This window comes from Takifugu rubripes, chromosome 22 (assembly GCF_901000725.2).
Source record: "Takifugu rubripes chromosome 22, fTakRub1.2, whole genome shotgun sequence".
In the NCBI taxonomy this organism is placed as follows: Eukaryota; Metazoa; Chordata; class Actinopteri; order Tetraodontiformes; family Tetraodontidae; genus Takifugu; species Takifugu rubripes.
The window spans coordinates 11260336-11286560 of NC_042306.1; the positions used below are offsets into that span (position 1 = coordinate 11260336).

Below are 26225 nucleotides of genomic sequence, written 5' to 3' on the forward strand. Positions count from 1 at the left end.
GCTTATTTTAAACAGGTTTTTTTTACCGAGTGTAATTACAAGTCAATAATTTAACCGGAAATTGATTTTAATAACAAGATCTATTCTTTTAAATATTCAACAGTCTTCTTGTCATTTGCTGATTGTGTTTTGTTTAAAAGAACACTAATAAATGGGTAGATCTGCAGCAGATCAGGGTCTGACTGGAATAATGCAGGTTATCCCAGTTGACTTTATGTGATAATTACAGGACAGATATTTTAAGATAAAATAATGAAAGGTTGTAGAAACACTGGAGTCTGGGACTTTATAGTCCCATCGCAATTCGTTTATTTAAAGCACTGTGAAGACAATTATATAAAAAAGGGGGGAAATAAATGTCACAATGTTTGGATCAGAACCCACATAAGAATTTGACAAGGCCTTTTTTTTTGTTTCAGGGGCAACGACATTATGACACTAAAACAAAAAGTGACAGTTGTGAAGGTTGTGTTTTCAGATGATTACACACAAACACACACACATACACAGGAGAATCACAGCCACCTGCAAGGGACTTCTGATTATATTCACACAATGTGATGATGCGACAACATTTTAGAGATTAAAAAAAAAGTTGTACATAGCATCCGATAGGGAGGAATCATAGCTTTAAAATGTGGCACAACGAACAACCCTGAACCCCCAAAACTCAAAGAACATGCTAAATATCATGACAAAATCAATCCCGCATGAACAGAAAAGCCTGCTTCCATAAAACAACCAGACTTGCGTCTGCACAACAAATTAATCCCAACGTATTTTATGGTTTTGGAAACAACATGGAGGAGGGTGTCAAGGTCTAATCCCATGTATGTGTGGGGGAGTGCTGAATTTAAGGCCCTTTTAAAATGAGATAAAATAAGGGAATATCAGACTATGCTGTGAAGCATGCACAGTTCTTTGAGGCTGACAGTCTCAGATAAGGTCTCACTACCTTTACAAGGTCACTTAAAAAAGAAAAACACCACTACATCTGTAATAAGGTCCACTGTTTATAGAATATAGATCCACAGCATAGGTTATTAGTACTGCAACAAGACTAGTTCCATATCAAAACATACAAAATCACCTCTACTCATTCTTCCATCCACACGGAGCCTCTGGCTTGAATTCCCTGTCAGTTTTTTTTTTCCTTTTTTAAATAATTTAAGAAAGGAAGTCCTCAGACTTGCAACAAAAATGTAAACGGCTCCTCAAAATTTGCATTCATTAAAAAAAAAAAAGGATTAAAGTTGCCAGTTTGGTTGCATCCACTGTACTTTTTTTTTTTCTTTTTAAATCTCACAGAAAACAAAATCGTCCTGAAATATCAATGTGCTCTAAATGTAACACGGCTACTACGACTTGTGCAAACACTTCAATCTAGACTAGGAGCTCTGTAGGGGAGCTGGACGGAGGCCACAGTATCACGGGAGAGGAACAACAGCTTTATCTGTGCCAAACAAACAAAAAGAGCACATTTTGGAGCGTGAGCGCTGATGAGCATAGTCAGACAGCAAGTATAAGTAGAGCCCATACATGCACCAAGCTTCATTTGTACAGCAGTACCTTATCTTAAAAAAAAAAAAGAAAAAAAAAATACTTATTTGTCTCCAATACATGCTTTGGCACCACAGACAGACACATGAATATTTTTGTCCTTTAGACTGTCAGAGGCAGATGGGTTTTTTTCCCCATTCCTGTGTATTTTATATTGAAGGAAAGGGTTGTTTTTTTTTCCCCACAAAAGTCCACATATACGCGCTCACTGAGGTATAAAATAATGGAATTACGATGTAGAAAACGATATGATACCGATGTTGAACCAAGGAGAAATCATCCTGTGGGTTTTCTTTTGTGCAATCCCTGAACCACCAGTTGTTTAAGCATCCGAGGCATTAAAAACAAAAAAAACAAAAAAAACAAAAGAAATGATGAGTATTAAAGGTTATAAATAAGTTTCTTCCTTTAAAACAAAGGTATGTACAAAATACATTAGTTACAGGTGCCACAGTGTTTTGATAACCAGCTATGGAGTAGACTTAATCAACGACTGTTTGTCTTAACGGCGTGTGATGGTCTGGGACTTCGTGGACACACATGCAAGGCTTCATATGTGAGTACAGTAGGAGGTCAGAAAGTTCTTATTTTCAGAGTTGGACTCTTGTCCTCCAAAACTAAAACCCTTGTTTGTCCTTTGACTTGGCTTTCTGCTGAGCTGAGGTGCCCTGTGATCCTCTTCCCTCCGGCTTTTCGCCCGACTGCGTCGCGGCAGAGCCGGTCCAGGACGCCATGAAAGCCTTGGGCGCTGTCACGGGGAGCGTCGGGCTCTGCGCCGCCTCTCTCTCCTCGGTGTCGTCGAAGATCACCTCCTGCACCGCCTCCTGTTTCTTGAAGGAGTCTCGTCTCTCAGACAGAGCCAGTTTCCTCATGACTACCATCTCCTTGGAGTGATTGTTACCGCCGCGGTGTTGGGGTGAGGAGGTGGCGCGGTGGTGCTCGCTGCCTCCGCTTGCTATATCCTGTTGGCCTCTCTGTCCTATGTGCAGCCCCTGGCGACCATGCTCACCGACACAGACAAACCCGGTGGCGGCGTCTTCCTTCAAGTCTTCCAGGACTTCCCCTTCGGACAAAGGCACCTCCATGGTGTGGCGGCGAGTGCTGTAGGCCTTCCGCTCTGCGTGGTAGCCCCCCGTCTTATCTCCGCCAGTTAGTTTCTCTGCTGACTGGACCCTCTTGAGGAGCGGCGAGCGTGGGGGCTCTGCACTACGGGGACGCACAGAGTGGCGGGCAATAGTGGGAGGGGACAATGTTTTTCCATGGAATCCCTGAAGGGATTTAGGGTGAGTCGGGAGATAGGATGGAGAGAGGGGCTGTGGGGGTGGGATACAGGCCAGCGGTGATGGAGGGATACTGCTGGTGGACTTGCAGCGCCCAGCTTTGGTGTAACGGCCCAGGACGTGAAGGGAACTGGGGCGGGCTTGTGGGACGGGTGAGTTGGGGGAGCTGGAGCAGGGTGAAGAACTCGAGTCTGATGGAAAGGATAAGAACAACGCCTTAATCTAAAGACGGATACATGGAGACACATCACTGTAAAGGAGGCAGCGCGCGGCATCCTCACTCACCTCCAGAGTGGTCCGGAGCTGGAGAGCGACATGGCGTGGAGGGTCCGGGTGAAAGACTCTGGGTGGGGGAGCCAGAGAGGCTGTCACTCGATGACTGGTGGAAGCCTGAAGAGAAGCTGCGGCTGCTCTGCATGGGCGGAGGAGGCGTCTGCTTGGACAGCTTCTTCAGGATGCTACGCCGGCGGCTGCTCAGTAGACAAGAAGGGTCAGGATGGCGTCTAACGACCATCGAATGTTGCGATGTTTTGCATGATATTACTAGTTAAAGGACGCTCGTGATAGTGATCAGAACAGTTATGGACAACATGGTTGTGCCTCCATTAATGTACCTGTCCTGTCCATCCTTCCTCTTACTCTTCTTGCTTCTCCGGGCCATCTTGGCCTTGCAGCTCACTTTCCTGGCGGGGCCAACCTTGATAGAAGTGTTCTCCAGTGCAGTGGTCTGCAGAGTCACCCTGTTGCCACTCTGATACAAGCAGAATAACATTAATATAAGAGGATATAAAGCATTTTGTTTGTCTCGTAACAAATCTTCATACCTTGAGCAAGAGCTCCACCACCTCGGTGTGGACGAGTCCCTGGACAGACTCCCCGTTAATGTGAGTGATGAGGTCGCCCGCTTTTAATCCCGCTTCATGCGCTGGACTCCCGTCTTCCACACACTGTGGACGCAAACACACAAGCTCTGATAAGTGGATGCAGTCAAACCAATTTTTTATTCATGCAATAAAAGGTGTTTCATCATTCCACAGCTGAGACTGGAGCACGTACCCACACCATGTGATGGACAGTGTAGATGTCAGTGTTTCCCATATAGACCCTGATGGCACGCAGTGCAAATCCAAACCTCTTTCCAGAGCTATGGATGACCACAGGAGGTCTGAGGCAGCTGACACTGATGGACAGGTCCCGGCTGGGGGACGAGTCTCTGGACGAGGGGTTGGACGACAGGGACAGGGACGACTTGGGGCTCAAAGGAGGCCCTGCCGAGTCATCTTGAGCACAAGGAGAAGGTGATTAGTGATCTTGTCAGATATTTTCTCTGCGCAACTCCATTGTGATTTGTTCATTTTAGCAGCATTAAGTACACGATTAGAGAAAAATTATCAACCATAAAAGCTTAAATTCTATGTATTATGTGTGATTATTAAAGAAAAATATTAAAGTGGCCTCTAGGGGCACTGTAAACAAACTATTGGTCACTGGCACAAATGACTTTTCTACACAGAATTTAAAAAAAACAAATTGAACGTAAAATGGTAGTTGGAGTTTTCTGGTTAACAAAAAAGAGGCATCTACCAGGGGTAATGATGAGAGACAAGCCAGATACAGAGGCAGATTTTGGAACTTTGCCAGTTGGCGATCTGGGTTTCTCTGGGGTTTCCAGTTGGTGAGCGATGCGTCGTGAAGCGCCTCTTCGGAAGGACGGCCTGGTGCCCGTGCTGTTGCTGCGGAGCCTGATGCGTTGCAGGTTGGAAACCATTCCGTCTACTGTCAGGGGAAACAGAGGGTGAACCGGGAGTTTCGTACATGCAGCGAAATAAAGTGCACAGACGGCCCCGTTTCCTGTCACACCTTCCTCCTCGGCAGCGACCGCAAAACGGGGCATGATGTCGAGGCTCTGGGTGCTGTTCATCACCAGTGGGCTGGCGCTGCGCTCTGACTGGGAGGAACTGGAAGACGCACGAGGACGCAGACTGAAAGATAAGATAATAATCAAGAGATTTGTCTCATAAAAACTTCAGCCCGGCATTTGTCTAGCCCTCACCTCCCCTTCTGTCCATCTGCCCTTCTGTCTCCACTGGACAGGTGTCTGTATCCATCTCCAGGGGACAGGATTCCCCTGCCCTCCCAGCGCTCCTCCTTCTCTTCACTGTGGCTGCGCTCAGATGACGACAAGCTCTGGTTGGAAGGAGTGGAAGTGGAGAGGTGCTCCGTGCTGCTGTACACCTGGAGCGTGCACGAAAGAAAGCTGCGCATGAATATTTCAAATCTGGGGCTCCTTACATGTGTTTCAACATATGCCAAAAAAAAGCAAACCTTGCTGAAACGGTGCGCCACCGATGAGAACTGCCGGAGTTCCAGAGACGACTCGTCGTCGTTCGTTTCATCGTCGTCATCGGAGCCGAGGTGACAGTAGCGCTCCGAACGGGCTGTCGGAAACAGTCAAATTACAGCAAATGTAGCTTTTGCTCAATCATTTCTACGTTTCAATAAAAAATGCCAGTTAAATGATGGTGTGTGTGCATAAAGCTCTTCTCTGACGTACTGTCAAAGTAGCTGGTGTCGTCCTCGGTCTCCAGCTGAGGTATGAATTCAGCTTTCTGCCTCAGGAGGCCATTCCAGTCCAGACCCAGGAAGAACGTGTGCATCTTTACCTCCGCGGTTCCACCTGAGTGCAAAATGTGAGTAAAACAGGTTTTACTTGATTATCTATCATTGGGGCTGGTCCACAGCTAAGCCTCAGCCAAATTATAAACTAGGTCTGCTTTGTCCTCCGATGCCACATTGTTGAGATTATATTGCCTAAAACAAAAAGCTTTTTCATTTTTATGGTATTTGTATTTTACCGTATTTTATTTTAAAAATACAGTAATAGGCTGTATTTTACAACCTTTGTGTTAGGTTTTGAAGTAAATTTGTGGTAGATTGCAAAAGTTACTCAATTAATATAGTCACATTCATTTTAATTCAAAGTTTGAGGGTAGAGAAATTTTTGATGGTGAAATAATTTGTGCCGTCACCACAATATTGAACTGCTGTTCTGATCCAAATTTTGAAAAGAACTCAAGTGTTTCAGCTTTAACACCTTCCTGTGAACACATAAAGACACAATCCTGAACAAAGAGGAGGGCAAAGTGCTAACATGTCATTATTCAACTGTTTCCTCCCAAATGGTAAATTGGTCTACATAATTTGAACTGTCTGTGAGGTGTGGCTGCCTCATGAAAACTATGCACAAATATGAGCCGGTCAATTCCAGAATGTGCTCAGTCACCTGTTCCTAGACGTTCTAAAGGGTTCTGTCGCAGGAGTCTGGTGATGAGGTCCTGCGCGTCGGCTGGCAGGGCATCTTCGCCATCTGGCCAGATGAGGTCATCTGGACGAAAGAGCAAACTTATTTTATAAACTCAGGTGACTGATGACAAAATATAAATTTAGCCCTTCATTACATTTCAATCTGGTGGGCAGGCCTTACCGTTAACGACCTGACCAAACAGCTGCTCTGGCGTGTCTCCAAAGAACGGCACGCAGCCCACCAAGAACTCATACAGGATGATGCCCATCGCCCACCAGTCAACAGGCTTCCCGTAGCCCTGCCGCAGGATCACCTCTGGGGCGATATACTCTGGCGTGCCGCACACCTGGAAAACAAAACGTACATTTGAAACTGAGAGCATAGTCCGATGTGCTTCGAGATGGTGACACAACAGGCGTAATGATTAAGAAATAGACACAACAAAGCAACAAACCTGCTTGTCAATGAACTCCCTGGTGTCCTTTTCAATGTGTCCTTCATACAGGTTGGTGGTCATGTTCATTAGGCCTATCTTTGAAAGCCCAAAGTCGGTCAGTTTAATGTGTCCCATGGATGTGATTAATAAACTACAGAAGAAGAGAACATGGGAGGGTGAAGTTCCAGGTTTTAATCCAGGTCTTAAGGTCAATTAAAAGCAGAAATAGGACTCACTTGTCAGGTTTAAGGTCTCTGTGCACGATGCCGTAGTTGTGGAGGTACTCTAACGCCAGCACGGTCTCCGCAAAATACATGCGTGCCATGTCCACAGGGAGAGGACCGATGTTCTTCAACAGGTGGGCGCAGTCCCCTCCTAGAGTGACCCAGACGCTTTGTTTAAGGCGCCGTCGTTTAATGCCTTCGCCTTAATTGTGGCAAGTAAATATGTAATCATTAACCCTAATAACGGACCACTGCATCGTTACCTTCAACATACTCCATGACCATGCACAGGTGCCTCCGTGTCTCAAAAGAGCAGAACATAGAAACCACAAATGGGTTTTCGGCGAAGGTGAGGATGTCTCGCTCCACAAAGACCTGCTGGATTTGGTTTCTCAGTATCAGGTTCTGCCTGTTGATCTTCTTCATGGCAAACCGCTGACGGGTCTCTTTGTGGCGCACCAGAAATACTGCCCTGTAGGGCAACAAAGAAAAATGAAGGGAAATGAGAATATAATTTAAACTGCGGTGAAGGGAGGGAGGGATTCAGCATACAGACAAGGGTCCATTCAAACAATTTGAACAAAATGGTGGGGGGGGATGACAGCAGTCTAGACAGAAGTGTAAACAAAAAATGACCACAACACATCCTCATTTTAGTTTCTTTTCTGCTTTTATGGAGCTCTGTGGCAACCACAAAGAGGAGTCAGTAGTATGGTGTCTGTCATGCTCACCCATAGGCGCCATTGCTAATGAGTTTGATAGTCTCAAAGTCGCTCTCCAGTGGTTTCCTGCGAGGAGGCGTGGAGGCTGCTCGGCCCTAAATGACCCAAAATCAGCCATCAGTAGGACAAGGATGAATAAAGAGACTCCTTGTGATAATGCAAGGAGTTAAAAACACATCCCCGCGGGGTGGTGACTAGCTCGGCTGAATTAAACCTACTTAAGGTTTTAAATAACTCCTTAATTCAAGTGTTTACCTGTGTGGGTGTGACCTCTCCCATGTCGTCAGAGTCTCTGCTGGATGTTCTGTGGCATGGGCTTGTCTGCTCCAGTTGGACCATCTCTGTAGAGGCAGACACACAGATCAGACTCCAGTCCAGGAGAAAGAACGCTGAAAGATTCTGGATCAAATGCTTCTTTAATGAATAACCCTGGAAGATGGCAGAAAGGACCCAACACATTTACCTTCCAAGGGATCCCTGGTTAGTCCGAGCTGGTTAATAATGTATCTGGGAATGTCGGTCTTGATGCCGTGGCCCACCTTGGCTTGGCCCTCTGCAGCCTCCAAACGTTGATAAAACTCCTCTGGATCAAACTCCTGCAGGAAACAAAACAAAAAAAGCCCTTCATTTATCAGCAGAACACATCCTGACAGCTTATCAGAAAGCAACTGAGTTATAAAGTCTATAATTAGCAGGTCTTATCATCAAGGACTCGGCTGTGTGCCTTTGGAGGAGCGTTCAACACTCGTCATTCCTGTAAGTGTTACCATTGCCGTCACCCCCAAATATCTCTTACCAGACACTCCAGGAGCCTGGCCGGTCTGGAGATGACGATGAGGATCTTCTTGACCAGTTTGGTGATGATCGTCACCTCTTCGCTCTCCGAGCGCTCGTACGCCTGAAGTGAAAAGGACAAAAGGACGAGATTACTGTAGCGGCTTAATCCAATTGGCAAAACTCACGTGGTCCCACTGCTGCTAGATCCTACCTACATTTCATTCCGGTTTATTATTTCCTCTTTCCATTTTATTAATGTTGTCTCCTTCAAGCACTCACTCTTGTTGCCAAATCTATAAACTACTGACCTACAGTAGATATGTCTCCAGATCCTAATCTGACATTTCTTCCACTTGAGTCCAGCTCTAACTCAGCGGGTAAAAGTGTGCTTCATGAAAAAAAAACACCATTAAAAAGAGAAGATTGTTTTCATTTAAACCACTGGATCAAAGTCAAACATTTACCATGTGACAGCGGATGTCATTTCCTCGGACTCTTTTTGTGGCAAGACTGAGAATAATTACCAACATTCCTGCAGCTGGATGAGTAAATAAACAGAATAGACCACTGCATTGATTGAGACAACTGTGGCACCATTGTGTGGAAATGGACGAAGAGGAAACAGTTCACAACGGGAGTGTGGGGCCATGGATGTGATGCTGTGCTCCTCCGAGAGCGGCGTTTTCTGCCAGCGTTAATGTTATGTAAGACAGCGTCGTGCAAACGCTTGACAACTGCAAACGTCCCCGCGAATAATATGAAATGACAACGCGATTCCTCGCCAATGAGCTGGAACCAACGGTCAAATTGGCCGTTTCGTTTCAGTTCCCAAGCGTGGAACATTGCAGAGTACAATGTCCTGGGTGGGGGGCATCCAAAAAACTGAACTTCACCTGACAATAACCACAAGCCAATCACAGATGTGGCTCGCTCACCTCATGCAGCAACTTCTCCAGTTTCTCTTGCAGCTCCACGAAGTAACTGGAGGTGACCAGGCCATTCTGGGACTTGTCCAAGCAGTCTCTGGCAAGCTCCACCAGCTGGTGCTGAATAAATCCCAGCACACCGTCAGCCAGGGGCAGAGTAGTGTCTGGGGAACACTCGGCTATGATGTCAAGCAGCTGACCCTCCATCTGGGCCGTCGCCTGGGAAACAAAGAAGATGGATATTCATATAAAGCTGGTGACACCAGTAAGCATGTCTCTAAAGATGTTCCCTCTTCAGGTGAGCGAGGACATATTGTGTCTCTGGGAGCATCGAAAAGAATTCCCTATACAAGAAAGCTTGCTTTTATAGATCACCCAGGGAAGGTGTGTGAAGAAAGGAACAGACGGGGGCAAAGAGCACAGCGCATACCTTTGGAAAACGTTCTTTGTACACGTGGTTCATCATCACAATCTCATTGTCAAATGTCCCACAGCTTCGTCCAGGGCTAAACAACAGAAACAGATCAGAGATGTTTATTGACGATTTATTAATGGAACCAGAAACACTGAAGCGATGACGCCGTCAGTGCCACAAAAAAAATCAGCCCCAAATCAAAATGCCGCGTTTCTTCCCAGCAAATGTTGGACCCAGTGCATTTATTGTAACCCAACGCCCCCCCCCTCAATCCCCCAGATCTCAGATCAGGTTCTTGTCTGTGATATCCGTGACCGCATCTGCTGCAGGCACGGGATCCTTGTAAGGAGAGAGCGTCTTTAAAAGCGTCCGTGCACGTTACAAATCAGTGTTTGGCTGTCAGCGCAGATGTTGGAAATAACTGGAGGGACGCCCCCGTCACATTCAACAAATAACAGTATCAACATGTGACGTGTTTCTATTCCTGGGGAACCTGAACAGATGCAGCTGCAGATGGGTGGTTTTGGCAACGGTTGCTCCCACGTGAACAGTTAGCTGGCAAGAGGACGTGCATCACACCCCCCAAGTAGCGATTTACAAGCAACCAAGACGTTCACTTATCAAGTCCCAGAGGTATTATGGTCAACCTCTAACCACAGATTTACAAAGCATCAAAAAAAAAAAAAAGATGTCCACTTGCTACTTTCACTTCCTCCTATTCTGAATAAAGGGGGCAGTACACTTCCAGGCTACCTGAGGCTGCGCGAGCGGTGCCTGACGGGGGGCGATGGGTGCGATCCTTCTTCGTCCACGCTCTCCGTGCTGCGGAAATGTTTGAACAGGAAATGGAGGTCGTCTTGCGTAGGCTGGAAGGGCAACTGGTGCAATAACTCCTGGGATGAGGAGGACTGGAAGGGAGGGGCAAAAAAAGAGCATAAGGAGGTTAAAAGAAAGGAAAGCCTTAGAAGCCTTGTAGATGGATCCTTGTGGACTTTGGCTTGCAGCAGAGCTTAAATAAAAAAGCAGAGAGCTGAAAAGGAATACATCTGTATTTGGTAACATTTGTCTTGAGAGAGAATTCTGGAACTGAAAAGCCCCTATTCTTAACAAAATAAATAAAGGTGAGCTTAGCGTTCTGCGGCTAAACGAGAACCTGACAGAACAACTGCACGAGGAGGACGACGGCGGAAGTGATGGTGGAGACAAAGACAGCATGGGGACAGCACCAGATATGAGTGACACCCAGCATATAAAGGCCTCACTGACAGCAGGCCTGAACAGGCCATTGTGCACAGAGGGCTGATCTCATCCTCTACAAACCATGTGGTCGCCAGTACAGCCGCAACAGCGGAGGCGGGAAATATCGGGACGTTCAGGGAGGAACAAAACCAACCAAACCTCAAGATAATCGACAGAAGACAACAAGAAATGACTGTTCGACTGGTGCAGCCCGATTCTTTTCCCCTCCCTGCAGGAAAAGCTGAGTGAGGAAATGAAAACGCTGTAAAAATCCCTTCTCATGTGTGATGTCAGACAGGAAAAAGAAAGCCAGTGTTCCAACGAGACTTGTGTTTTAATAGTGATAACATTCGGTATTGTTTTACTTCCCTTATAAAAGCAGCGCGGCTCAGATTGTTCTGTTAAAAAGAATAACACGTGAAGTGCACATAAAGCAACACCAAAGAGAGGTGAGGGGACCAAAAACACAGGCTCATTCTGCAGAAAACACCCCTCCCCGATGGCGGACCCTGCCATGGCAACACACCTCTGCCAGACAACAAACAAGACTTCTTTGAACGTGACAGAGGCCAAGGCTCTGACTGCAAACGTCCTGCCGGCGTCCACATCCTGACGACTCACAGGCGACAATGCTCTAGCGCAGCACACGGTTTTAATGTTATGGCTCACTGATACGTCCGTTTAATCCACACAAGCGTCTGAGGATTAATTCCTTCTTCCTGTGTTTAAAACCAGAGCGGTGGTGACCGAGAGATGCGTCATCATCGATCGTATCCTGTTGTGACTGAGTCATTAGAAGATTAGGCATTAGCTTCTGGGCACCAGATGGACAATGAAGAATGCAGCAAGCTTACAGAAACGGACGAGCTGGGTGCGTTGGTGCAGTATCCAGACGATGGGACGGATGCCACGGACCACCTTCGCCCGTCCGCCCTGCAGCAAAAAACAACAAAGCGTCAGGCTGCTCCATGGTCGCTTCCAGGCAAATATGGGCCGCATGATGGAATGAAATAGGCGTTTAAAAAGGAAAAACTAGTGGTTTTTAGCTTTTTACCTTTCACTGCGGGCCAGTTGGCTGTGCGGATTCAAAAGCAGGGGACCACAATTGGATAAGAGGGGAAGGGGAAAGAGTGAGAAAGAAAATGGGCAGAGTTTAATGACAGTGACAGAGTAAGTCTGGCTATCAGAGTCACAGGCCACAGGAAGGGGTGCACTACTACTGCAGCTGCTGCTGCTGACTCCCTGCCAGGCTGTTATCACGACGCGGCCCTCAGACGCTCCGCTCGTGACTCATAAAGCACAACACATAAAACAGCCATTGACAGACAGGGTGCCAGTGTTTATGTCTGAGATTTCCATGTGCCTCCGGTCCATTATGGACCCAGTTTTCTGTCCAGGAGGACGGGGCCCCTTTTTCCCGCATCGATCCGTTCTGCTCTGTCAAATGTGTTGCAGTTCAAAAACGCTCTAGAGGAAATAGGGCTGAATTGCACTAAACGTGCACGAAAACAAATAGTGAAGTCTTAAAATAGAAAGCTGGGACTGCTGTTGCTTTATTTGTCTGCAGAATGCCTTGATGACCTGCATCTTTAAATGCTAATTTAACTAGCATGTGAATTTAGAACGAGAGCATGATGCAGCCACCAGGGTTTGGGATGTAAACCAGTGTCCACTGTAATGGGCTCAGGTGTCGCCTTCACAATTGTCCTGAATGATGCCGACTTTGCCGGAATCAATACTCTTAACTGCTGCACAGCAGGTATATAACATCAATCCCCTAAATTGTAGAAATTCTCTGCGCAGCAGCAATAAGCGTGATGAGAAAGCAATTCTGCACTTTGTGCTCCGCCTTTCAAGCATGTACAAACACTTAAATTTTCCTGACAAATGCCACAACTCCTGTCCAGCAAGAGGCCCTTGGGCTGATTAGACTTGATGAATGTGAATTAATAATTCATGGCTGCGATCTGCTGCCTTTGTTTTGTGGGGTTAACTTCATAAATTGTAATTTGGCTTACGCCCTTACAGGAGGAAACGATTCCCTCATCTAACGTTTAACAGATTGAATTAACAGCGTTTTTCTTACCTTCGGGCAAACTGGAGGTTGGCAGAGGTGCTGGCAGAGACATTTCTGGGGCTTTCGGAGGGGCTGCTGCCAGCTGTTGGAGAAAAAAGGCCCATAAATGTTCGGTCATTATATTTGCATTTGCTTGTCGAGTTGGTTTTAATCCACCAGTTATCAGAAACAGCAGTGTTCTCATAGGTCTGTCAGACCTTCAGCTGACAGTATGAGGTCACCCGCTGAGGTCAGAGGTTCCATTTGTTTTTGCCGCAATCACAAAGGCCAACATTTTACCCACCCGTCACCACGTCTCGGTTTTTACATTCTGTGATGTGGTAAAACAGTACTTAAAGTGCATAGAAGCAGCGTATTAAAGTCTTGTAGACTCACCCTCTAAAGAAAAGTATTAAACCCTGATAACACACTTGAGGACCTGCAATAAACAAGAGTAGCGTCATATAACATAGTGTAAAAACAGCACCTGTTGCAAGCGGGAGAGGTGAAAGCGGTCGCGAGAGCGTGGGCGATGGCGTCCCCACCGCCAAGCTCCTTCGTTTGTTGTTACGGTTACTACAATGAGGAAAAACAGAAGAAGAAAAAAACGTTGTGACACAATTATAAAGACAATCACCTCTAATCAGTCGTGTCAGATGAATGCGGATATTCTGCCAGCTCCAGATGTTGATGGTGTTGAGGTTAAACAATGATAAGTGCTCTGATAAAGCCGTTTACGCACGTCCGCCTGTCTGCAAATACAACCTCGGCATATATATTTGGCTGATGCCGCGGTACTAAAAGGGGTCAAATATCAGGTCACGTTCTTAAATTGAAGAGCAAATAGCCGAAATACAGTAAACATCTGGAAGGGAAGGTTGAACCACTTGGAGACTCCTGGAGATCCTGGAACAAGTTCTGTGGCTGCTGTGTGGAGATAGAGACGCTTGTATCTAACGACCCTTTTTCTAAGTTTCGGGGTTAATCACCATATCTGTAGGTACACAACAGCGACTTTAAACAGTGACCACATCAGCGCAGGAGCCTGATTGGATTGTCTTTGCATTTGCATATAGTCAGGCGATCTCATCACGACCACTGTTCCATCATGGTGACTGATTCCTCCTCCTTGGCAGCGACCCTCAACTGCCACGAGGCCGAGATGCCAACAGAGCCTGACGTTTCTGGGGCGCGTTCAAGCGCATCCGTGCTTCTCCAAAGCTGAACAGGCAACGCCGCAGCAACCGAGCAGGGGTGGGGGGGGGGGCAGCCTTTAAAATCGCACGACACGGGCTTTAAAAACAAACCCCAATCACAAGACGAAACAACGAGGGTCTTCTTTGTCGTTTAGGAGGAAATAACAGACTTTGACATCAGGGATCCTGGCAACAGAAATGGCACTAGAGCGTGGCCGCGTCATACCGGGACCACGGGGAGCTTCATCAATGGGGAGCAGTGATGAAGCTCATGTCTGTGACTAACCACTGTGGTGTGCAGGAGAGCTCGCAGGCATGATGCATGCTGAATGTAGGCCAGCGAGATGTGGGCCCGCATCTTGTGCATCTGCTACGGCAATTAAATCCAGCTCTGGTCCAAAAGCATACCATGTTCCGAAGAAATATGCCTGACAATTGCTGCGAGCGGGTTAAAATAACGTGGTGCTAAATGTGACACATGAGGGCACTGGGGTTTTCTTCCATGACTTCAGTTATTTATGACAAAGCGCCTTGGGATTAGTGAAGTCAGCGTCTTTAGATGAGCACAGTTATAATGGGTGCATGCTGGAACATCCCTGACCTGTCCAAAAACAGGCTTGTGATCGATCTAACCGCAAAAATAATAACCCGCCATAAATATCGATCTGATCTCTGGACCAAAGGGCGTGTGGGAGGTAGATCTCGACGCCCTGCTTTTATGTGATATCTGACAGATTGGAAAGACGCAAAGGTAACCAGCACAGTCCCAGAACTCTGACTGGTAAATCGATTTACTGTGGTACTTCGATGTCGTTGCATGCGACAGCTGGGAGCAGACAATGCAGTCCGATCACATACACAACACTGCACAATGGCCACGTTCCTCCAGTCGGAAACAAAATCTAGGGCGGATGTAACCCACACGCACATCACGCAGTATCACAAGCACCTCCGATACCGCCGAACCGAACCGAAACTCGACACAAATCGTCGATTTGCTCGGCTTGTGTTGCGTTTACGTCTTGGGAAACAAACAGGTCGGCGCAAATCCAGCAAATCGCCGTTTGACAACCGCACGCCGAGATTTTTTCTTTGTGGCAATGCATTTGGGATCCAAGCAGCATTTTAAAAAACACACGTTACCGCTGGTTTGTTATTTGGTGGAAATGGAAAAATGGGTCGTTTTCGTTACCCTTTCGATCGTTTCATCATGGCCCCGGTCACAAAACTAGTTTTGTAGCTCGGCAACACGGTCCAGTAGTAATTCTGGTCAGACATGCTGATGCTGGGCGCCGACAAATCCAAGTCACAGATCAAAAGTGTTCTTTTAGGAAAGCTCGGGCATCATTTTTAAGCAGCGTTTCCCTTGAAACGAATACGGGTGGCGTTTAGGCCAGGGCACAGTGTCCGATGATAGAACCTCCATTCAGCTCCAGAACAGCCAGACACCAGTCCCACAGCACGGCAGCTCGGTGGTGCAAAGGAGCCGCAACGGCCATATCCGCTCTTCTCCGTCTCCTTTACCAGAAAAGGCCCGGGGACCGTCCGCAATCCGGGGGATGTGACATTATGGTGCGATATATTTGCCAAAATACAGAGTGATACAAACTTTCCAGCAGCAACGCAGCAGCGCGCAGCCGCGATGGACGCGAGGGGGAGGAGTCAAAGCGATGCCTTCACACACTGTTGGAAATATTTCGTTGTGTCGTGTAACAAAACTAACCAGCTAGGGAAAAGGAAATAAAAAGAGACACGGATGGCGAATTTTGGATTAAGAAGTGCAAACGCATAGAGCTACTGTTTAACAATTTACAAGAAGTCGTGTCAAAGTCACAAGTTTTCAGGGATGCACACGCTTAGTTGTCTAAATTCCGATAGTTTGACAGCAAACCTAAACTACTCATATGACTTTATTTGATTTTTATTTTTCTAAGGATCAATCTTACAAGTTTTACCACTTAATTAAAATAAAAAGCAATTCTTTTTTACTATCCATTCCGTGTTAAAGCTTGATGATTTTGGATCTGTCATCCAGTTTAATACCAGTTCCAGGGGAAATTAATATTACTACAACTGAGAAATCTGCAGATTCATTAGGGTGGCACGTTCCCAAGCTTTATTGTAAATGTTTTGGTTCATTTTACTGTTTAAAATATTGCTACTAGCTACAGACATCATATCAACCGTTTTATTTGCGATGTGCTTTGTTGCATCTCCAGTGACCTCTCCTCACTCACTAACGCACAGGCTATAGCTGTGAGATTTGTTGGATAAATTAGTTCCTTTATTCTGTTGAGATGGGGGGGGGGGGTTCATAAAAGGACAACCTTGCATTAATCATTACAGGTACTGGCTTCAGCCCACAGGGACACTCAATTTCTCTGTGTGCTCGCACTATATCAGATTTGCATCTTGATGTTGCTGTGCCTCTTCGAGTTTATGAAAAACCTGTCGGAGCAGTGAGACCAGCTGAAGCTTCAGATTGAGGAGCTAACATAGAAGCTTTGGTGTGCAAAGCTATGGATCAGGCTGACAAGTGACAGAAACCCGGCTAGTCCGGTTTGAGAAGAAGCGACAGAACGAGAAAAATATATCCACCAGACAATTTGGATACTTACAAGTTCCCTCTTCGCGGGAGACTCAGCTCTTTCTGGACAAAAGAAGACATGTGAAACATTAGATTACTTGAGCCCTTTTTAAATAATTTTCACCCCTTATCGCCTCTAATTTTACACAACATGCTTATTGCATGTTCAGTGGGTTTTATTTACTGGTCGGGTCGCTGCAAAACTCTCCCTGATGATCAGGATTTGAGAGGATGGCCCTCAACTGCTGGTGTCTGTGCATAAAATAGATCTGACAGGCCCTGAGTCAAAGAAACTGTCACTGCTTGGCAGCTGAGGAGGGATTGCACAAAGGGAATGAGATGAGTCAAAATAGATCAAGTCACCCCCTGCAAGAGGAAAATAAAGCAACTCTAGCCCTCCTCATTTGGACAGTCCAGTGTAATAAACATGGCAGCCTGGAGAGGATTAAAGGCATGTTCCTGCCAATCATTTGGGAACCCCTGGGATCTATGCTCCTATCACCAAGGCAACCAGATTCTGCCATGCACCAATGGAGAGCCCCAAAACAAACACTAGCAGAGGGAAATCAGCTCTTTTGTGCAGACAGTACAGAGCTGTAGTCACATCTGTGAACACGCTGTTATAGTTTACGAATTTGACGCGTTCATTTGGTGCGTTCAGGGCGCACAAGGGAGGGAAAATAATAAACGAGTCCGAGCCTCATCATCATCATCATCATCATCATCATCATCATCATCATCATCATCATCATCCTCGCTTAGAAACAAACCAGAGTGCCGTCTCCTACCTGTAGTCCGCGGCGTCTCAGGATATTCGGCTCGTCCATCATTGAGGTCATTAAAACCCGATTCCCTTCGATGTCAGTCTTTCACTCCATGATGTGTTCAGTCATTAGTCACTTCTGTCCACGGCAGCGTGGATCCAGATCTCGCTGTTGCTGCACTACCATCAGCACCCCTCCTCTTCCTCCGCCCCTTCCTCCTCCTCCTCTTCCTCCGACTGCCGCTTCTCCTCCTCGCTGCACGAAACCGGCTACCGTCCACGGCCCACCGAACCCACCTGGTCGGCTCATTCAATAGCAGCAAACGAGGTGGATGGGGGTCGTGTCGAGCTCGATCGCTGATGAACTGGTTCCCACTATCTCCAGGATAAGTTTGCACGAACGCCCCCGGGGTCCCTCCCAGTTTGCTTTGGTATTTTCTGTGTGGCGGAATAAAAATCTAAATAGAACAATTGGGCTTTCAAACCACTCTGAATAGCAGCGTTTGCTCCGTGTCTGACTCCCAGTGGCACCATGATGTGTTGTCCCCCCAGCATCCAACAATGGTCGTTTTTCTTGTCCAGTCACGTGTCTGTTTATGTGAACCAGAAGGGTGGAAATCGAGTAAAGTAGTAAATTCAAGCAGCTGGGAGTGGAAAAACTCAGTCTCACCAGTGACCTATTTTACTTGTGGACTTTTTCCACAGTTTTTAGGTCCTACATATGATTGGATACAGTTTGACCGAACAGTGCTTTCATGCAAAACTGGGAAAAAAACAATAAAAGCCAGCTTTCTTTCTTTTTTTTTTTTTTTACTAATGTGGAGACAAACATCATTATTGGAACAGAGGAGATTGGTGAATTTAGTTTAGTCATACTATAATTGATCTTAATACTGTTCTTGAGTGAATCTTCATCTCAGTTTCATGTTAATATCTCGTATTTTCTCCTCTTCAGCCAAACCGCTCCAGCCTCCGCAAAGGCAGCAGTGTCGCCTTATGTCCACTAGAGGGAGACAAAGAACTAAGTCTATTCTTAGATGACAATAGACGATTCTCTAAAGGACTAAGAAACCTCTAGTAACCTAATCAAATAGAAGAACTGCCAGTGAAATATAAACCTAATTTAATTTCACCGTTTTTCACTTGATTCAAGATTATTTTGGTTCAGCTCTTATAAGTAAAAGTAAGTGGAACACATGAAATGTTGGTGGTTTTCTGTGTGGTGACCTGTTCAGTCTTGCATTCACTCTGTTTGTCCTCCCACACACCACACGTGTATTAACCTCCAGAGCAGAAATCACCTCGTCACGATGACAGTACAGGTTGTGTTTGTGTTTCTCCACCACATCTCCTGCAGTGAGGGATGGGGAGGAATAACAGAGAGTGAGAGTCGAACACGGCTCAAACCGCACGCTCGGCCTGCATGAGTCACTTTACTGCACCTTTAACACACTTGTTTCATCACCTAAGCATTCTCAGAAATTCACACACCTCCCAATTGTGAGTTTACCAGGTTTTTTTTTTTTTTATCAGGCTGGTTTTTATGGGCCATTTATAACTTAAAAAAAACACTTCAGAAACACATCCATAAAATACTTCAATGTACTTAAAGTATAATCTATAATTACTTTAAATTACATAGACCCAGTCCACTTCTAGATACCTGGTCTGGTTTTTAAAGTTTACATATCACCCTTGAAACACATTAGTCCCTGAAAGTGGCCTGATTTGTTGTATAAGAATCAGAATGAAGGGGATTTAACTTTCTCAGCAATTCTCAGCAATTTCATCATTAACAACACCTCCTCATCTCACAGGACAACTGTCTGAAACTGTGTCTTGGTGTGTAACCTCTCCTACCAGAGCCCTCTTCAGTTCTGAAAAAGCACAAAACATCTGTGTGATCCAGCTCTTTACAGATGTGTGACAACACCATTACTGTCAGGCTCTTAGTCATAGCCAGTTCCCGATTTCTGCTGATAAGATAAATTCTTTATTTGTTTATACCTCTTTTCTGTAACCGTGGGGCATTTATTCTGGGTTGGCAGTAAGTTATTTATAATACAGCTGCTTCCTCCATATTGGTAGGTAGATGAGATGTGAGGGGATCCCGCCATGGCCTCATTATTAAGCCCTGAGGTCATCCGCAGGTCATTTTATTCGACCCTCTCTCCTATTTCAACTTTCAGCTCCCACAATGTGTCATTTAAAAGTTGGCAGGAGTTCTCGTTTGGACTGACTTCACGGACGGCCTGTCAGACAATGCCACAAGATGTTGCAACACAGTGACATAATGCCTGAGCCCATCACATGCTCACCTGACTGTCCAGGGGTGTGGCATCCTACCAGGACTATAAATAAAAGCATGTCAAGAATTTCATTTATGGACAAACTTCATGTGAAGAGCTGCAGCACCTGTGGAAGAAACCTACCAGACAGGCTCGCTATGCTCCGTTCGCTCCCCGCCTATCAGCTTGCACCCTGCGTGCTGCTGGTTCTCCTCGCCTGGCCCGGGGAGGGTCGACCCGACGTGGCCCCCAAGAGCGCGCCTGTCGCGGACACTCAGAGGTCGGAGCTCCTGGAGGTGGTGAAGGCGGGGATCCTCAGCTCGTTGGGCATGGAGCGGGAGCCCAGACCGGCACGGAAGGCCTCGGAGGAAGAGCTGCGGCGCATGTACCAGTCCTACTGGGAAAAACTCAGAGAGATGGGAGGCAACTCCAGTCGGATGATGGTGGAGGCAGACCAACACTCCAGTGTTCATCCAGGTAGGGGCAAGAAGCGATTTGAATCTGAGTGGGCGTAGGAAGGAACGTTTCATGACAAACTCTAAAGAAAACCTTCACATCTGCAGTCCAAACCATCACTTTCGATGTGACTGTACTATTAATAGCGTCTGTGTCAGTAGTTGTTCCACTGAGAGGAGCTTTATCTACGTAGACCTTGAACATTTGAGCGAGCTTGGAAGCAGAACTTGTATAAGTGCATAAAAGCAAACGCATTCCTACAGCTTTTGGAAATCACGAGTGTGACAGACACGCCTTGAACATTGAAACACTCTCCAACAGGTTGGAATCTAAGTAGGTGTAAACGGGTTCTGGGGATGCGTTTTGATGTGTTATTTGTCTGTTTCAGGGCAGCTGATAAAGGTGCTTCGGAGGGGTGGAGGAAGGGGCTCAGGTCGGCACGTGCGCTGGTACAGAGCTATTTTCCAGAGGAGCCACCACATCAAGGCCGAGCTGACGCTCGCTCGGGCCGAGCTGAAGGTTTCCAGGCTGATTTTAGACGGAAACCCGTCAGCCCTCGCGGGTCAGGAGGTTAAAGTTAAAATAGACAGAAGGAAGAGGGTGAAATCTGCTGCATGGATGGATATGACCCTGCCTGGCACCGTGGAGGCCAGGCTGGACATCAGCTCCGAGGTGGGAAGGTGGATGAGAGGCAACGGCAGGCAGGAGCTGGTCGTGGACGTTGGCATAGCTGTGGATGGGGAAGGACAACCAGAAGCAACTCCAAACATTTCTCTGGAACTAGACTTGAGGAGGTCCAAAGGGGCCCACGGGCTGAGAGCGGCCCGCTCCGTCAAGGAGGACGACTGCAGCGAACAGGGACTGTGCTGCCGGAAGTTTGTCACCGTGTCCTTCAAGGACATCGGCTGGACGGACTGGGTGGTCGCCCCGGCTGAGTACACAATGCATTTCTGCGACGGCGCCTGCCCCCACAACTACAGGCCGGCGAGCATACACACGCAGGTGAAATCACGCATGCATCAGATGACAAAAGGAGGGATTCCTCGCCCCTGCTGCGTGCCGGCGGCCTACGAGCCCATGGTCCTCATGCACTACGACAGCAGGGGGAACTTGAAGCTGAGCCCCTTTGAGGACTTTATTGTCAGTAAATGCCACTGCGCCTGAGGGGGAGAAGTCTGTTTGTTTGTTTGTTTGTTTGTTTGTTTGTTTGTTTGTGGGGCGATAATCCCTGAAAATCAAGTTGCATGATTTAACAAAAAACCTGATGACATTCTGACTTTTATTTTGAAAAGTCAGAATTTTGTATGTATAATAGTTTTATATCCACCCAGCCATAATGTTACCTTTATAAATATTTATTTCAACATCTATTTATGATTGTTAACATATTTGTCTTATTTTATGGTCATTTTCATTCCAGATATTTTGTATAAAGAGCTTCATAGAGGTGTTTTGTTTCTTGACTTGTACATTTCAATAACAAATATCAAAACAGCAGCATGTTTCCTGTTTAGAGCGTGAATACGATCCCCCCCTTTCATCGTTTATCTGAAGGAAAAATTTCACACTCTGTAGATTCCGGAGGTCGGGATGATCTGGAGTCACCGGTGTTGTTCTAGCTTCTATCTGAGGTTGATAACCTTGAAGCAGTGTTGACCTTGGCCTTGACCACCTATTAAGTTATAAAAAGCAGAAGGAGCAAACGTTTGTTTAAGCTGACAAGGAAGATGGGAATTTCCATGGGGGGGAGGGGGGGGGGGGGGGGGCGCTCGCTCTGTTCTGCTGGCGATTACACATTAAAATACTTTAAAGTTATTTTAATTACACATGATCTTTGTTACATAAAGGAAACAGGAGGACTGCCAACACTGGGAAAACTAGTTTGGGACTACTTGATGCGTCTGAACAAGCTCATTCTTGTTCCAGAATCCCCCTGATGTCGCTTTTTATCCACGACCAGTTTCGTTCTGTTGCAACTTCTGGGAAAGTGACAGTGAAACTCGTTTAATGTTTAAGAGCTCCCAAACAGCTGAATCAATAATTAACGCTACTGTATTTGTGAATGAGTGGAGACCAAATTCTTTTGTACAAACGCAGAAGGTGACTTGTGAAGCACTGCAGACATGGATGCCTGCTGTACCATTAAAAACAGGTTCAATGAAGCCTCAGATGGTTTGTCTGTGTGCATTTTCCAGTTTCCTTCCACAGTCCAGAATCGGCCCATTTGAGTGATGGGAGACTCTCGATCCGAGTGAGTGAGCTAGTGGGGTGTGTGTGTGTGTGTGTGCGTGTGTGTGTGTGTGTGTGTGTGCGTGTGTGTGTATGTGTGTGTTGAGGGACTGGCGACAAGTCTAGAATGGATTCCTGGTTACTCGCTGTCAGACATGTGGTTTCACATCTCATTTGTCAAAGTAACAGAAAAATTACTCCAAGCCTCACAATTTTCGATGATGTGCATGTTTAAAGCTGTGAACATCAGCAGTTACAAACAGTTTCTTTTTCTCCGTGCTATAGCAGATCTGAATTATCCATCAAACCGCTTTGAAAAGATAAAAGAGAAGAAAAAAATGACCACTTTCAATTCCAAATGCTAATTTATAAATTTGACAGTATTTTAAATTTGCTGACTGAATTGGAACAACAACAAAATACTTTTGGTGGCGGCAAAACGCCCCAAAACACGATCAGAACTCAGACACGAGTAAATAAGGCAGCTTTAGCTGAGACAAAATGCAAAATCGAAACGCGCTGAACTGACTGCAGCTCTAAAGCGTGACACTTTCGCGTCTGTGTGAGCTCCATTGAAAGCAAAACATCATGTTCCAGCGACAGTTGTCGGAATGATTTATAATTCCACTGCTTGGTTCATATACAGCAGGAAAACATCTATAATTTATGGAAAGTGTCCACTCAAAGATGAACTATTGTTTGGAGTTTACAGGTCAGCTGTGCTTCAGGAAGTGGGGGAAAAACCCTAAATCATTTACAACATTTCTACCAGTAAATTAAGTAAAAGCAGACCCACATCCCATCATGCATCTGGTAAAATATACAGATCTTCAGAAGAGTCTGCCAGGATGGCGAGGTTGCACGCTGGATCGTTGCTGTAAATTGCGTCATCTGAGAAATCACACTGCAAGTACATATCCTCCCCATGATCGGAAGGTGCCCTGCGGGGAAAACAGGATTTTGACACCAGATCAATATCAACATTCTGGATAAAAACAGACGTTTAACAAGCGCTTGGTTAACAGCTTGGACACTGCAAATGAAAGAAGAATGTGTTTATACATCAGGATTGTGTAAAATGAGGAAATTCACACTGCAGGGTTTCTTCATCTGCTTCCTGAATCTCTCTTTTTTTACACTATTGTGAATTAATAAATGTGCACGGTTCTGCAAAATGAACCGCACGTGCGAAAAAAGCCCAAACTTTAGATAAAACCTGAAAAACACCTCATGTGTGATCATTTACCCTCTCTGGTTGACGAGGCTGGTGTTGCCTTTAGCCTTTTGAGTGGTCAGGTTTTCATAAATGGGCATCTGCTTGACCGAGCGTTGCCCCCTCACATGGATGTATGGATGGGAATCGGCCACCGGAGCCTCATTACCCGCCTCCTTCTTCTGGCTTGTTCTGGGTGCAGACTGGAACGTCCTCCTGATTTTACTGCGGTATTTGTACACAACTACACCAGCTGGGATCAGAAGCAGCAGCAAGAAGACCACGGGCCATGCGGGTGCACCTGAAGCAGAACCGGAGCCCAAACACGTCCCGGTGTTATTCCCAAAGACGCACGTGGCGTTGTCCATGATCTTCCAATAAGAAAGCAAGATGAGCACATTTTTAATGTCATCCCGTGTCAGGCCTGTTTAAAGGAGTCATTCACCGTTTCCACTTAAACTTCTTTTTGGTTAGTGTTTCATTAAGATCTAAGACAGTGATTAAAATTGGCATTTCGGGCTTACAGGCCAAAACCAAGTTTAGACAAAGAGCAAAGTCAACTTAACGGAGCATAAATCAATAAAGAAACAACGAACCTACCGAGCAAACATGCAGCACAGTGGGTCAGGGACTGAGCGGTGAGTCATGTAGTGGCTCTGAAAACGTCTTACAGATGAAATGGTAAACTTCCCTTTTTACTGAAATCAAGGAACTAGGCAATGAAAGAGCAGAAAGCAGAAGATTTCCTTTCTAAAAACAGACAATTAAGGGTGACTCACGTCACTGTTATTAAATCTGACTTTGGAAATTGCTTACATTACTTAACCAGATGCGAGTTCGGTTCTATTCTGTTTTCTTTAATTTTATTTTGTTTTATTTTGACATCAGAACGTGTGACCTAAATCCATATGTTTGAGGACATGTTGTGACATGGAACTGCCACTGAGGTGCTCGCAGAGACTCCAGAAGGAGCTTTAACTCCCCCTGCTGTTAGTTAAAACGCAGCAAAGTCTTGTTCCACTTGCTACAAGAGGCTGGTGAAGTAATAAGGTTTGTGACTTGATCCAGCTGCGTCAGGCTGTTTTATCACAGAGGTGATGTGACGTTCTTCAGCTCTGGTGACACGTGATCCTGCACCGTTCTCACATATTAACACATATTTAGTGTTTGTTCCCATTGCACCGCAGCAGCTGCATGACTTGAAATGGTTGTATCGGTTTTAAAGTGTTTGAAACCTAGTTTGGTTTTGTAGGAACCCAAAAAGGTCTGAAAATGAGGCCATGTGAAACAACATAAAGAACCAAAAGGACCATCCAGACTTTCGGGTTTATCGGAGACATTGAACCGAAACTTTGTTCTGCCGTTGAGCTGGTGAAGTTTATAGTGCCTTTGAATATGCCCAGGCTGGACATTGTGCCTAATAGATCATTGTTAGGGAGAAAAGGATTCGTTTTCTCCCCGTGCCGTTGCCTTCAAAGGAATGAGACGGACGCTTCAGTTTTACTTGCTGCAAGGGCAACTCACACGTCTGCAGTGTGAGCTACAAAGTGTAAGCCTTGACAAGATTTATTTTATACTAGCACACGGACATGTAGGATTACAATAAGGGTAAGTGTAAGCGTCACACGATAAAACAAAGCATGATATATACAAAAAGAACATATAAGAAAATAGGGATGGAGTGTCACAGGATGGTCAGGTTGGCTCCTGCTATCCCGAGGCGATAGAACGCCAGTTAAAGCAGGTCACAGGATTCTGCACAGGAGTGATAATAAGCAGTTACAGCATTGCTATATGAACAGTTTGAACCTAACAATAATAGTGCCTTTGAAAATCCAAGGTAGTTTTCTCTGTCAACTGGACTGTGTTTCTTCTCTTTGAAGATGTTTTCGCCTTCTTCAGTTCTGAACTCGCTGGGGACCTTTGAAAACAATTCCAGAAATGCTCAAAGTGTTTCAAACTGGGCCAATTCAGGAATACACCCTCCACTGGCAGGGGGTAATCACGGTAATTGCTTTAACCGGTAATGTAATAACTGTAACAATTGCTCTCCTGCTCCTGCAGCCAGGGGTTGCTTCATAATTCTCTGTTTCCATGGTGACTTTATACCCAAATTATATTCTCCTGAATGGCAGGTGCGATAGATGCACTATGTGTTTGGTGCATGCAAGGTGGGGAAATTAACAAAGCAAATATTTAAGACTTTTTGGGACCAAGGCTGATGACACAGTAGACATAAAGCTCACATGACTCTTAGTGTCGTACAAGCAACGGAGAACAATCTAGAGTGAAAGTCCCACTGCAGCAAACAAGCAGCAGCAGGCAGTGGTCATTTTCTCCTGACTCATGCACTCACTAGTGGAATGGCAAAGAATTGTCACCTCTTTCTCCTTCCCTCCGAAGAAGCCACTTGTTTCCCTGTGTGGAGGAAAAAGCAATTGATTTTCTGGAAGACGAGTTTAGACACTGTTTTTGGAGTCATCGGGGTGCATGTACCATTCTGCAGGAGGAGGCAGAGGAGGAGGAAGATGAGGAGGAAGAGGAGGAGGAGGAA

General features: G+C 45.9%; 2 protein-coding genes and 1 long non-coding RNA gene across 6 annotated transcripts; 1 reads left to right on the forward strand and 2 right to left on the reverse strand.

The window, feature by feature from the left end:
* Positions 1-272: 272 nt before the first annotated feature.
* Positions 273-17923, reverse strand: mast3a (microtubule associated serine/threonine kinase 3a). Of its 4 annotated transcripts, none has more exons than XM_029831473.1 (29): positions 17511-17905; positions 16754-16785; positions 15328-15861; positions 13427-13515; positions 12970-13042; positions 11938-11958; positions 11738-11816; positions 10398-10552; positions 9660-9735; positions 9239-9448; positions 8323-8424; positions 7990-8122; positions 7782-7867; positions 7536-7621; positions 7068-7276; positions 6817-6955; positions 6599-6731; positions 6325-6490; positions 6124-6225; positions 5395-5517; positions 5166-5278; positions 4894-5075; positions 4701-4822; positions 4425-4613; positions 3897-4120; positions 3665-3787; positions 3455-3591; positions 3126-3310; positions 273-3031 (listed from the first exon to the last, which is right to left on the reverse strand). In XM_029831473.1, the coding sequence occupies exons 3-29, from the start codon at positions 15411-15413 to the stop codon at positions 2178-2180; spliced, it is 4197 nt and encodes a 1398-aa protein (XP_029687333.1). In that variant the 5' UTR covers positions 15414-15861; positions 16754-16785; positions 17511-17905; the 3' UTR covers positions 273-2177. The 4 variants fall into 4 exon arrangements, with proteins under 4 accessions (XP_029687333.1, XP_011614883.2, XP_029687331.1 ...); XM_011616581.2 differs by having other exon boundaries at positions 4425-4616; positions 17511-17904; XM_029831471.1 differs by having other exon boundaries at positions 4425-4822; positions 17511-17923.
* Positions 17924-19854: 1931 nt separating this feature from the next.
* Positions 19855-22397, forward strand: gdf15 (Growth differentiation factor-15). Its single transcript, XM_003975742.3, has 2 exons — positions 19855-20250; positions 20618-22397. The coding sequence occupies exons 1-2, from the start codon at positions 19869-19871 to the stop codon at positions 21391-21393; spliced, it is 1158 nt and encodes a 385-aa protein (XP_003975791.3). The 5' UTR covers positions 19855-19868; the 3' UTR covers positions 21394-22397.
* A 267-nt stretch (positions 22398-22664) lies between these two features.
* LOC105418144 (uncharacterized) lies at positions 22665-24428 on the reverse strand. The gene is made up of 3 exons (XR_965499.2): positions 24272-24428; positions 23705-24042; positions 22665-23399 (listed from the first exon to the last, which is right to left on the reverse strand). It is a non-coding gene; the product is annotated as an uncharacterized lncRNA (long non-coding RNA).
* Between the last annotated feature and the right edge of the window lie 1797 nt (positions 24429-26225).